At 32.4% G+C, this 14066-nt stretch overlaps 2 protein-coding genes across 10 annotated transcripts in view; one reads left to right on the plus strand and one right to left on the minus strand.

Annotated features, from left to right (window-relative positions):
- LOC117174717 (WD repeat-containing protein 91) overlaps positions 1 to 9495 on the minus strand; it is a 382815-nt gene extending 373320 nt beyond the window's left edge. For 2 of the 5 annotated variants that reach the window (XR_004467341.1, XM_033364029.1), the window contains exon 1: positions 9286 to 9495. Coding sequence is in view for 1 of the 5 variants with exons in the window: in XM_033364029.1 (XP_033219920.1) it covers positions 9286 to 9405 (120 nt within the window). In the remaining 4 variants the exon portion in view is untranslated. Of the gene's footprint in view, positions 1 to 8927; positions 9153 to 9285 lie in introns of those variants that run through there. The other 3 variants (XR_004467344.1, XR_004467342.1, XR_004467343.1) reach the window with 3 other exon arrangements.
- Positions 9496 to 9902: 407 nt separating this feature from the next.
- On the plus strand, positions 9903 to 13222 carry LOC117174492. Of its 5 annotated transcripts, XM_033363653.1 has the most exons (6): positions 9903 to 10027; positions 10423 to 10555; positions 10740 to 10960; positions 11119 to 11277; positions 11418 to 11565; positions 12340 to 13222. In XM_033363653.1, exons 1-4 carry the CDS (start codon positions 10001 to 10003, stop codon positions 11164 to 11166), a joined length of 429 nt encoding a protein of 142 aa, XP_033219544.1. In that variant the 5' UTR covers positions 9903 to 10000; the 3' UTR covers positions 11167 to 11277; positions 11418 to 11565; positions 12340 to 13222. The 5 variants fall into 5 exon arrangements, 3 of the variants coding, with proteins under 3 accessions (XP_033219544.1, XP_033219543.1, XP_033219545.1); XM_033363652.1 differs by lacking the exon at positions 11418 to 11565; XM_033363654.1 differs by lacking the exon at positions 12340 to 13222 and having other exon boundaries at positions 10743 to 10960; positions 11418 to 11856.
- Positions 13223 to 14066: the final 844 nt, after the last annotated feature.

Here is a 14066-nt window from a genome sequence, read left to right on the forward strand (position 1 = left end):
ACGCCAATTAGCACAAATGGTAAGTTCCGACAGTGCCTACAAGTGTGCCTACTGGCCGCTAAATGGCAATACCGGTTTCATATGTATACACCTGGTAGTATTCGGAATAATCTTTGACCTAACTAAAATGTCTTAAAATGTCTTAAATGTATTTGTTATAATTTACTGTATTTAAGGGAATAAAAAAGCAAACACTTTCGTAATTTTTCGATAACCTCCGCTGACCTCAATCTACAATAATGCCAAAGCTCAAATTTAGGAATATTCAGGAAACACTTTTAATGTAAACGTATTACTTAATAATTACTTCTCAAGAACGGACATACGTTTTAACATGTTTTTTAACATAATAATTACCAAAGAGATCCGAAGCTCTATTCCCCTTATTTTTAACCGACTTCAAAAAGAAGGAGGTTCTACCTATGTTCTTCGCGATGTATTTTTTTATTTACGAGTTTTTATTGCACTCGTTTGACGATTCTGTAGCGATTTGAAAAATTATTTTTTCCGTGGTCAGTCATGTCACAATGAAAATGGTGTATTTTTTACGGTTAATGTATTGCAGAATCGTAAGCGTGCATTCTCAGTAACAGTAAAATGAAGAAAAATTGAATTTCATCAATTACAGCTTCAACTATAGTGAAACGATAAAACTGTTTAGATAAATTATACGCATTTGTAACCAAAGAATCCGAATATGCAATAAAAAATCCCATCGCTTTTCCGTAACACTTTAAGAATTATTCTCCCAAAACTCGTATCGTATTGTGCCAACACGATCGTCGCGTTACGGCAAAACTTCCAAAAAAAGATAACCCAAACTGTTAAAATAAAAATGTTAAAAATAGCAATATTTAACAATTCGGATATATAATATATATTCCATTACTTGTAGAACAGAAAAAATTTTGTCAAAATATTTGTTTTTAGGTTATTTTTCAGCAATGTTTGTTCAGGGCATCAAGTGAGCCAAAGTACCTATGATTGTTATGGTATTTTTGTGGACTTGTCTTAACTAGTAAAAGTACTGGATTATTAATGTAAAATATTCAATGAAACATACAATTATTTGTCTGCTTGTTCATATAGAATACAGAAAAATTGTTTGGTTTACAATTCCTTTTTTATGAAATTCTAAGATTCGGTATGAGTGGTCCCATCCGTTACCAAAATGATATAAAAGTTTCTTTTCTTTTCTTTAGTATGTACTAAAAGATAAAAAATTTGAGATCTAAAGTTAGTTTGAGATAATATTCATTATAATTAATTTAAAAATGTTTATAATACTTGGAGAATATGAGAAAAGTGGTAACGGATGGGACGTAGGAGGGTGATAACGGATGGGACATAGGAGGGTGATAACGGATTGGACATTTGGCATTTCAAAGCCTTTCGTCTGACCATTACCCTAATGACGGCGATTAAGAAATTCTAAATTTTCATTGTGAATTCTGCAGAAGAGAAGCTAAAGAATTTTGAAATTCAACCCTTTTGTAGTTAAAGTGTTTTATAAATGTTTAAGAACTTGAATGACAGGGATATTCCTAACTAGTATAATTCGGTCAGATTCTACTTACAGAATTCAAGGAACATCATGCGTAGTAAATTAAATACGCTATTCCTAATAATTTAATCTATTTGCAAAGGGATTGAAACCTATATAAGTGTACATCTTAAGTTTACGAATGCCATAAATCTGTTAAACTATCTAGTTTCTTTTTGAGCACCGTGAAGATGTGAAATTATTATTGTTCGTTGTTCTGACCTTATTCCATCCATATTTTGGTAAGTTATAAACACATTTATGATACTGTGATCTATATTAATGTAAGCATTTTATCATATCATTTTCTGACTAGACTATGTCACTGAAACTTAAAATATAATTTTCGAACTTTTTTACAGATAATGGCGTCAGTTCCTAAAAAAGAGCGGTTGGCCAAATCCGCCAAAGATCATTATCTTGTTGCGAAGAAATGTTGTAAAAACGATCGACTGAAGATACCTTAGAGAATCAAAAATTCATTGATGCGAAGTGGAATAATGTTTTAAAAGTGCAAGTGACACTCAAAGAATGCAAGACTATCTTAGGCTTAAGCGCATTCCATTATTTAAAAAAATTTGACAATTATCTTATTGTTGTTGGGCAAACTTTGAAGTCTACGCTGCATGAACTCACAATTTCCCTTGCGGACCCGAAGTGTATTTTCAGCACCTTACAACACATACCATATACGTTTAAAATACAGCGATGTGTACTCCGAAAGTGATTTTGAAGATTAAACACAAAAATAGTAGGATATTAGTATTAATTTTATAGATATAGATGTTGATAAGAATGTACGTAGAATAAACGTTTTAACCATGAGTTTTTGGCAATAAAATTTATTTTTCCATTGATTTAAAAATTTGATAACTTATTTAAATCCTACTCCTTTCAATTCGTAGTTCATATTGAAGATATATTATCTGTAAAGCCTCCAAACTAACTTCCTGGTCGTACATGTCCCATCCGTTACCAATAAGAAGAATTTATCCAAAATTCTAATTCACATATTTTCGAACTTGACATATATAAAAAGAAAACTTCAACAGACAAATCCATTACAAACAAAATTGGTGTTATAACTATTCTCAATTCGCAGAGTTTTGATTGAAAGGGAAAGTAAGTCTGGAAGTGAGTCCCGTACGAGTCCCATCCATTAACCTCTTTTTCGTTTTATAACATAAAAATTATCCACTTTAATAGTATTTTAGAATCTGGAAAATTACAAGTTCATGCATCTTTGTACAGATAGCGTAGCTCAAATAAGATATAGTTGTTTTAAATAAGGATTTTTCAAGTTTTTATGCGTGTAAATGTCCCATCCGTTACTTTGGAATGGCCGAGTATTTCAAATTTATTAGTTTTAAAGATTTTAAGTTATACATAATCTCTGTCTAGTATCTTTTCCGAGGAGTTTTACAAGTAATTTATTTATTTTTTGTTTATCTACTATATTTTATGTTATAAAATATCTAGGTCCATTTAACAATTTTTATAAACTCTTAATATTCAAAAAATGGTTATTATAGATTTAAAAATGGATTGTTTTTAATATCAGGACTATTGTTTTAAATTACTTTATTTTATTGGGTATAATTTATTTATGTAATTATAATAATTATAAAATGGAGATATATTTTTGATAAACTTGAATCTTAATTTAAAAATAAAATTTTTAATTATTCATAAACAAATTGATTTTTAGTTAAATTGAATTGTGAGTATAAAACATTAAAATTGCATTAATTATTTCATTTAATATTATTATAGTAACAAAAACTAAACATTGATTATTTTATTTCGTAATTCTCAATTTTACCGTGAAGATTCCAATTTTAGCGTGAAGTTTCCAATGTAATGGAGGGTCTCGAGTTTAAGAGTTCTAAAGGGCTCAAATCAGGTAAAGTATTTTCACAGTTCTGGGTCAGACCCGAGTAGATCCGACCTACTGGCCTGGGATCGCTAGTAGACACCAGGATCACCCTTTGGAGAGCCCTGAGCTAGTGTAAGCGACTTCAGACATTTCAAAGCTCGGTAAAATTGAAATATGAAATTTCAATTAGGAAAAGTTTGAATTGCACTTTTCACTCAAATTATTGTGCAAAACTAAGTACATATGTACTACATATCTCAGAGAAGAGGCTTCGAGGATGCGACGGCACTGGGCGAATCACCTGATTTTTACAGTGTATGAGGTGTGACAGGTCTAAAGCTACAGTGTCCGAGGTTCGACTGTATAACATATTCGGTTATCCTACACTGGTGCACTCCGATCTGCACCGAAGCAGGTCAGAGTGAGAAGGAAGAAGTAAGAGGGAGTAATCGGAGTGCTCTCTAAGTACTCCAGTGCAAGATAAACGAATGTGCTATTGGAAAACAAATAGAAAATCCCTTTCGGTACCGCTTAGGACTCTATATGTATGCATTGCGAGAACCAAATACACAAACACATTAGATCCTAATCTAATCCACGTTAGAATCCATACGCGCCAAATAGATTGGAATTGGAAATCAAATAGAAATTCTGTTGAGGTGGCACTTAGGACCGATAGACAATGCTTTGCGAGTACCAAATGACAACACATCATATGTGACGTGCGCCAAAGAACGGGGGCTTACTCTGAAATGTGAGATTTTTCAGGGCGAACGGTCGAAGTCGACCTGACAGACGCGACTTCTAGGAGAGAGAGGACTCACGAAATCTTCCCTCTCCGCTTACCACTCCATTCCCACGGAAAGAGATAGTTCGAAAGCGTGGGTCACGGTCGAGGTATAGATGAGCCGCGATGATTCATTGGTGAGTGGTGGAAGGTACTTCACAGTATCTAGAGCTCTTCAGCGAAAGCCCGATTTCTCGGGTACCCAAAAACTCAATTATTACCTATAATAACGATCGGAAGATTTTTTCAATGGTTTTATTAAAAAGAGCAATTCAGAAACTATCGAAAGGTGTAAAAAACTCGATTTCGATTTTTTTATAGTAAGCCCCCTTTCTTTGGCGCACGTCACATATGTTACTCGAAGCCACTTTGCAAGTCACAACGAACCAGATAAACATCAGTTAGAAACTGAATAGAAAAACCAATTAAGATCCGCTTAGGACACATAGAAAACGACTAGGTTCCACGTAGGAATCGATAGGTAATTCATAACGAGTACTGCTACACAACAAATCAGATCCTAATCATATCCATTTCGAAAGTTTCTAGAAACCGAAATGAAAACCATATAGAAAGGGAGCACAAATTCCAATTTCAAACGTAGTAAGACCTCATAGAAGGCGAACCTTTTAGATTTCTATATGGTCTTCTATTAGGCATTTTGACTACGGCCGAATGCGTTGTCCAGGCCAATTCGAAAAATAAATAAATAAACAGTTGCAACGGATCCTTTATGCCCCTCACGTTATTTCTCATCTTGCGAATTAAATTGAATAAATGAGGAGCTGAAAGCAAACATTTATTTTTCTTTAAGTCGGAACCACGATCTAACTCTCCTTTGAGAATTACTGACCACTTTCAGTGACAAATATCCCCTAATAGCACAGAACGTTCTAGGAAAGTGCATGAACTTTTCCGTGAACACTTTGGAGACGTTCCGCTGGAATGTTCCAACCACGTCCCAGGACCGCGTAAAGTGTCTGCGTCTTTGGAACATTCCAGGAACGTCCCACTGGGACCTGTAGGGGCCTTTTCATTGTTATTATATTTAACAATAAATATTTCATAGGCCGTAAGAGATAAGTAAAAATAGATGTCATTGTTCAGTACTATAATATGATGCACTATAATGCATCCATATTATAAAGATACATCGATTTTTACCTAACTCTTATGGTGCACGTGATATTTATTGATAATAAGGTTCCGTGCTATTAGGGTCACCTACTTTTCGTACTAGTACAGGGCCCATTACAGCGTAAACTCATTTTTTCGAAATAAGCGCTCAGAACATTGTAACACTTACTAATATTAAACATAAAAATGTAAAAAATTTTAAAAATTGTACTACTTAGAATGGTAAAATTACCAACAAAAAATTAGTGCATTTTTACTACTCCGATTATAGGCTGAATACCACTTTCATGCTGGAAGTTCCAACGAATCTTGTAACTTAACCACATTTAGACTGACAATATAGCAAGGCATTGTAGAAGTACAGCTTCTGCTTGTAAATCTGAGACTTGCAGAGTAGGTAATAAATGGACCTTATTCAAGAGTGTTGAATTTGTTGACGCTGGTAAAAGTATAGAAACTGTTAATCATTCCTTTTTCCTACGTGATCTCACGTCCTTAAATTCGATAATGGATAACGCGCTTACTTGCACAGCTCTGAACGTAGTATAAATACAAGTAATCGTAAAGTTTCAAAGTTGCGGAGAATAATGAAAAAATGGTAAAATTAAAATGATGTATAAAAGAGCGTGTTTCAAAAAGGTATAAATTATGGGAAAAATTATTTTAAATATTAAACCAACATTTTTTGTATACAAAAATCTGGCCGCTGTGCGGGCACATTTCCATTGCACGCTGCGCGCGCGGCTCGCAAGTTTGAGCGTGCAAACATTTTAAAATTAAGACTCAAAACATTCACTCCTGTAATGTTGTGATTGTGAATTCTCTTTCGTTAAAAAAGCTTAGCTCGAGAGTTTGACCGCACCTATGGCACGCGACAAAGGTGAACGGATTGACAACGGTAATTTTGTGATTTTGACTCTTTTGTTAAAGCTCTTTTGGCTTTAACGAACACATTCTCATCACGTATCTCGTGCTTCGCACTCGATTTTGTCCAACATGTCAATTTCTCTACATTATACACAACACTTTTATATCAATTACAATACATGTTTTATGTAACTCTGCCAGGGATTACTTATTAAAAAATTGCAAAATAAAAAACAAATTGTATTTATCATGATTATTTTTATATTTGTTTCTTATTTTGCTTTAAATTGTATTCTAAGCTGCTCTGAAACATGTATCATTTCAATAAATGTGCATCATTACAATTCATGATATGCATAAAAATTGAATCATAGTAATTCTTATTTCCTTGTTTATATCATTTTAAAAAATTTTAATATTGTTTTTTTACGATTAAATAAAAACTACTGCGCATTTGCATAGGGTCTAATACAGGAACCTATATAGGGTCTTATATAGGAGCCTATGTCCTCTTTCGTCTTTTCTGTGCTTTTTCCAAAAAGTTAATTTTTTAATTTCTAATCTTATGTTTTACGATTAAAAGAAAATCTACTCGTCCTATCGAAAAATGATTAATAATCATTTTATAGATCTTTTTAGGCGAACTGTTGTCTGGTAATTTAAGTTCATACCATAAGTTCAAGTTTTGTCTCATTTTTTTTCGTAGCTTATATCGAAAAGTGATTCATTATAAATTGGTAGTTCTTTCCAGGGCGCGCAATTTGAGCTTTTTCATTTTTTTCGTATCTTACATAGTTTGTCCAAAAAAATTTTGTTTTTATTTTTCATTATTTTTGGTACGATTAAATTTGGAATGTTCCACTTTTCAACCAAATTAAAAAAGTTGTTATCATAGTCCTGTAGGGCTTTCAAAAATCAAAGTTTTTCTTCTCATGACTTTTTTTCATATCATGCATTGTTTGTCTTAAAATGTTCATTTTAGTTTTTTTTTTTGGATTTTGAAAATGCTTGAATACTATGAATAACCATATAGAAATTTTTTGAATTTTGAAAAGAGTGGTCTCAAAAAGATTCAAAATGTGCCCACTTTTTGAATTTTCATACAAAATGGCTGACTAACGAACTTGACCTTTAGTTTAGGACACTAAACAAGTGTACCAAAGGCCAATCTAACAGATTAATTTTTTCAAAAGTAATCGTGTTCACAGACATACAGACAGACATACATACAGACAGACCAATTCGTAAAAACCTGTTTTTCGGATTCAGGGGGTCTCAAAACGTGGACATTTGACAAAAATTGGGGGGGGGGAGTCATATTTTACATAAACCTAATACCTTCTCTGATGAGAATGTAAAAATTCTTTCTGCTTTATTCCTGATTTGAATAGGAAATTTACAATTTCTAGTGAAATTACTATTATTCACATTTCTCATGTAGATGCTAAAGTTACCATGTTGAATAAAAACACGAATGTTTTTGGTTAGAATACCATCACCAAAAATTCATAATGCGTTTGTAATTTTACAGAATCTATCTGGAAACTTACACAACCTAAAAGTTAAATTCCATACTGAAAGTGGATGTTCGTTATTGTCAGTGAAAGCGTTACTTTGGGAGTAGGTAATAATCGGACCTACTCTGAGATTGGAAAAATTACCTGACATTTTTTTTTACAGTGTAGATATACACTGTAAAAAATAAAAAAATTGTACTACTTAGAATGTTAAAATTGCGAACAAAAAATTAATGCAACTTTACTACTTTGATTACAGGTGAATACCACTTGCATGCTAGAAGTTCCAACCAATCTTGTAACTTTAGTACTTTTAGACTGACAATATAGCAAATAGTTGTAGAAGTACAGTTTCTGCGTGTGAAACTGTGACTTTCAGAGTAGGTAACAAAAGGACCTACTTTCAGAGTGTTGAATTTGTTGACGCTGGTAAAAGTACAGAAAATGTAAAAAATTCTTTTTTCTAAAGTAATCTCACGTCTTTAAATTTAATAATTGATAACATGGCGTACTTGTACAGCTCTGAACGCAGTATAAGTACAAGTAATTGTAAAGTTTCAAATTGCGGAGAGTAATGAAAAAATGGTAAAATTAAAATTATGTGTAAAAGAGCGTGTTTCAGAACGCTAAAAATTATGGAAATTTTTGTTGCAAAATTCATACAAAATATTAAACAAGAATTTTTTTATTTAAAAAACTGTTTTCTGCTGTGTTCCTTATTTGAAAGGGAGGTGCAATTGCAGAATAGAGGCGTCTATTGTTATTTTGCTGGAAAAACAGTATTTTTCTGCAACAAACTATTAGAATCTTTAGAATCTTTAATTGTTTCGTGTGGGCGGGAAGGCACCCCTATGATTAGTAAGACGAATAATGTTGGTCAAATCAATACCCATTTCCAATTTCTCGTTAAATATTATCATTACGATATATCGTAACAGACCCATATTTGAAACATCATAGTAACAAAAGTAACGATAATTTTAAATCTTTGCCTCTTCAAATTGATTCATTTATATTCAATTAAAGATTCGGTAAAACTTTAGAATAGCGGCTTCTCTCGTATGACCCTTTAATGTGAAAAAATATCAAGAACTTGTTATTATTGAATAAATTCAGAATGAAAAAAGTGGGGGAAGACCATTTTCGAGGAATTTTTTTATCTAATATTTAAAAAAACTGGCCGCAATGTTAGTTACGTACCTGACTGTAACCCAATCAAAATTCTATACTGAAAGTGAATATTCGTTATACGCCTGTTGGGTAGCTGTGACAATGCTACCAATTTGGAACTATTGGGAAGAAATTTGAATTCAACTTTAACAAGAAATCTTCTGATACATAACTAAATTTAGACCTCAGTATAATATTTCTAATTAAAATGAACTGATATTTACTGCTCTTTTTCATTAAAATTGCTCTAATAACTTTGAGACACCCAATAATTCCTGTATCAGATGAAAATTCTCAGTGAGAACGTTACTTTGAGAGTAGGTAATAATCAGACCTACTCTAAAAGTGGTAAAATTACCAGAAATTTTTTTTACACTGTAGTTCTTACCCTAAAACCTTTCTCTTTTTCTGCTTTCAGGTCGTTCTCGAAAGCTTTAAGTGCTTGACTGAAACCTCTAAAAAGCAAATACTCCTTAACCAGTTCATCCATATACTGAATGTGAGACATTTGTTTCAACTATTTAGAAAAAAGATTCAAAACCTATTTTGCTAAGAGCACTTTGTTGTCTTAATTCGTTCTTTGCAAAGGTTTCTTTTCTTGTCCAAATCAAGGTCCGTGAATACTCCTAGGTAGTTCATATCATCTTTTTCTTCTTATTCTGCGTTGACACCATAGTTGTTTCCGATAATTCGCTCAATGTGCTCAAAAACGTCGGCGTTAAGCAGAAACTCATCAGAGTGAAAGAGACAAGTAGATCTTTCTGTCTCTTTCACTCTCATTAATTTCTGCTGTACAGCGACTTTTTCTTCCCTCATGGGACTACACCTTCAGAGTGCGCTCTGTGTTCGCGACGGTGCTCAGGGTGCCGCCCCATGGATGCAGAATGCGTTGCGTTTGTGGGCAATGCGTCAGATCACTAGCTAGTTCCAACTAGTGACAATAATTGCGGAGTTTGTGTATCGACCTTAATTATTTTTGAATGGCGCCGTTCCACTTTCCGCTCGTTCATTGTGTGTTTACGTTCGATTTTCAAAGAGGTTAAATTAAATTTCATTTGTATTACATTTTTTAAACAATTAATAAGAAGAATAAATTTGTAAGAATGTCAAAGTCAGAAGAAACCATTGTGGTAAGTTAATGATTTTATATTCACATGGAGATGTACAAATTGTATACATTGACATGCTGTGGAAAATAAAAGTGAGGTTAATGCTCTGTTTGTAAAACATTGAAAAATATTTTTAAGTAATTATTAAACTAATAAAGACTTATGTGTATGATAAATTGAAAATTGTATAAAGTATTTTTTCTTATCATTTATAGTCTAAAAAGAAAAATATGTAAATGTGGTTACTGCGGCTATTTGATGAGAGACATAACTTGTATTTGGGGCCATTCATGTTTTGATGAATATGATGAACAGTCGCTGTTCATTATATTATTAATAAAAATTACGTTGTAACGTTGTAATGATGTGTTATAAAAGTTTATGAGTTACATGGGTGAGACATGCATTGGTTGCAGAAAAAGTGCTGGAATTGTGAGTGGATAATTCCTGAAGTGCAGATGAAAGATTTGTTCAGCCACTCTTGTTTTGCTAGTTATGATGAGATGAAACATGCTGTTTATATTCTCGATGATGGTGTTGTGATCATTGGTGAATATAAATTACACTTTGGCTATAACTTATATCACAAAAAGAGTTACTACTTATATTTATAAACAGAGTCGGTTAAATAAGAGCGTGGTCACTGTTGTGAGAAAATGAAAAGTCTCAATACGAAAATTCTTTCAAATATTGTTTTATTTGATCAAAAACTTTCATGCTAATACATTAATAGCAGGTCCAATCACCTTCAGCGTCAATAATGGCTTGGAATCTTCGAGGCATACTTACGACAGAGCCGCGATTTGGAAAGTTCACTTACTCACAAACTGTTTCGACTTTTGCATATATTTCGCAGCAGTCGATTGGGTCATTTTGGGACCTTTAGGGTGCAAGCACAAAAAAACTGCTTCGAAGCGCGAAGAGTATGCGGAACTCATTTTGGAAAAATTCTCGGTTCGTATTAAAAAGAACAGTCAGCTGATTTTCTTTCATAAAGCATGAAGGACTATACTGACCTATATATGAAAAAAATTACAGCTTTCGCATTTACCGATCGCTAGTAACCGTGACCACGCTCTTATTTAACCGACTGTATAATAATTTTTTCATAGCTGCACTTTCCTCGAAGAAGTGAAAGCTGGCCGAAGAAATCAGTCTAATTAATTAAGTTAAAAAAAGACCAGCCTTGCATGATAAAAAATGGAGTTACAAAGTGTCTTTTAACACTAAAGAGAGTTTATGGATGGATGTAGTGAAGACAGTATCACCAGGTCAGCTCATTACAAAAAATTTATAATTCAATAATGTAGTAGAAGAAAATATTGACTTTTCAGTTATATCTTTTTAACGGTTTATAATGTACTAAATTCATGATGTTATGATTTATTATTATACAATACTTTGTTTTTAGATTATTCAACACAGGAGGCAAATAAGAAATGGACAAATTTAGAGATCAATACCCATGTTACGCACACGTCGATGCGCATATGACATGCATGCCAAAATTCACCATGTTCGCTCACATTTTGTGATTGTAACTGAAGTGCGTGCACAAGGTGTGGCACAATGCAAGCATGTTTACAATCACCCTGTGGCGAAATTTTGCGGCGCGTACATGCGCGCAACATGAGTACCCAGTGGGGGCACAAAATGTTTAATTTATAAATTAACAAAATTTATTATTTAATGCTTATAAAAGCTATAAATTGCCTTTTCAATAAGGGTGCCGTCCTGTAGGTGTGCTCGGTAATAACCGTAAAATAGAGAAAAATTCATTTTTGCAGATTTCAGCGCAAAGTGAAGATTATTCTATTATTTTAAATGCGCGATTTTTCTATCTGCCTTAAATGCCACAATAAGAATAAGATACCTCCTAAACTTATACACGTCTATTTCCATAGCGACCACCACACAGTTTTCTATTCTCCCAAAGAGAACGTGTTTTCAATACATTTAATTCCTTCTAATTGTACCGGTAACGTACCTCATAGAGATATTTTTTATTCCTCAGAAGTGGTCATATTTTGATTTATTTTTTCAACTTTTTACCGTTGCAAAAAAAACTTGCGATTATTCTGTGACCTTCTACAGTGAATTTTAACCTAGAAACCAAAAATCAGAATCCTACTTTACAAAATCCCAGGCCATGTAGTTCACGATCTCCAGCGTAAATTTGTATATAAATAAGGTTTGATGCTGACACAGAATACTACAATTGTAAAATTTGTACGAAAATGTGTAATATTTTTGATACATTGAAGGAAATATGAAGCCATACAAATAATGTTATTGTATATCGTCCAAAAAAAATTGAAGTTATTTATTTTCAGAGCGACAATGTTTTCTTCTGCCTCACCAGCCAGTTCATCTAACGCAGAACCAGGAAAGAGCAGGAAATACAGTATGTTGAATTTAAAACTAATGGTGGTCTTGGAGAAAATTATGTCGCACAAGATAGAAAAAAATGACCCCATCGAAATGTTTCTTCTCAGTTTAGCGGTTACTTACAGAAAATTGAATCACGCGCGGGGGCTCCGCGTTTCCAGGCTGACGATAGAGATACTAGAAAAAACTTTAATCCTTTAGAGAGAAATTTAAGAAAAGTATTCGTGCTGGAAACATTTTGCTTTACGTTTATATATGTGAAAAGAGTTTATATAGCTCTAAAGTTTGCAGAATAGCTAAGTTTCTTGAAGATAATTTATTAAAATGATCTTATTAGTCACAATTAACAGATAAGAAGTTAATACATTTCATATTATTAACATCGTTTCTATTTTAAAGTGATTTATGAGTCAATATGTGATTGAAAAAAGAACTTTTCATGTTTGAAACATTTTCTTGTACGTTTATGTAAAAAGCAAAAGAAAGCAGCCAAAAATTAATGCTTAGAGATTAAAAAGCAATTAATACTAGTAAGTCAATAATCTTATCTAATATTAAGGTTAGTTTTTACAATAAACTTACAAAATCCCTACAGTGTAAAACTTTAGACTTACATTTATGTGAAAAGCGTTTGTATAGATTTAAGTTTGCATAAGAGTAAAAGAATAAAACCAAAACATAATGCTAACCATTTAGAAATTAAAGAAATAATTGCATTGAATATGAAGGTTAGTTTTTACAGGAAATTTACAAAGTTCTTACTATTTTATATATGATTAAACTTTTGCTTCGACATTTTGTAAGTTTAATTTTGACAAAATTGAAAAATAAAAATGATATCGTGTGAAAAATAGTATCACATTTTATTTCCACTTCATTCCTCTCTTACAAAAACAAAATCTTAAAATATAGAATACAGATATGCAAATATACTGTTATTTAAGTTACTTATAAAAAGCATAACTATAAATTGTAAACCATTTTTCCCATTCCCACAATACACAATTCTTTCATCCGATTTTAACTATTTAATATTTTACTGATTTTGTCTGAATTTCCTATAGATTTACAACGAAGTTCGTGTGTTTATTCTAAAAGTTTACATTTTTTGTAATATTTACAATTTTTCATTCTTTACAAAAATATATAAATTACTTAAATCATTATTTTCTTCAGTCTTCGTACTTCACCTTCCAAAAGAAGTCTTAAGTGTTACTGTACAAACACTTCTTTATCTTGAGTTAAAAATCGTTAAGCAGTACCTTGTCCCACTGGCATGCTACATCCTACCGAAAAGAATCTTTGAGTATATACTAAAAATTCTTTAGGCTAAAGAAGCTCAGAGAAATTCTCCGCAGGCACTCAGGTAGATATTTTTAAAGGTCCAGGAAGCTCGTTTAAATGGCCTGAAGGCTTTAAAATATCCTTTCCGAAATTGAAATAACAATACGATCATAAATAACAAGCAGAGAGGCTATCTCAATAGAGTAGCCGACACTCAAGGGTCCTTTGTTAAGCTTTAGGATTAAAATTTAGAAGTATATTTTTTTTTAATTTCATAGTTAACAGTCTAAAACATAATAATTCGGAATCTACGGGTTTCGATGACTTCAGATATCTAACTTTTTTTTTAATGCTCAAAATTGGAATTAATAGAACGTTTCTCGTAAAT

Source organism: Belonocnema kinseyi, chromosome 6, assembly GCF_010883055.1.
Source record: "Belonocnema kinseyi isolate 2016_QV_RU_SX_M_011 chromosome 6, B_treatae_v1, whole genome shotgun sequence".
In the NCBI taxonomy this organism is placed as follows: Eukaryota; Metazoa; Arthropoda; class Insecta; order Hymenoptera; family Cynipidae; genus Belonocnema; species Belonocnema kinseyi.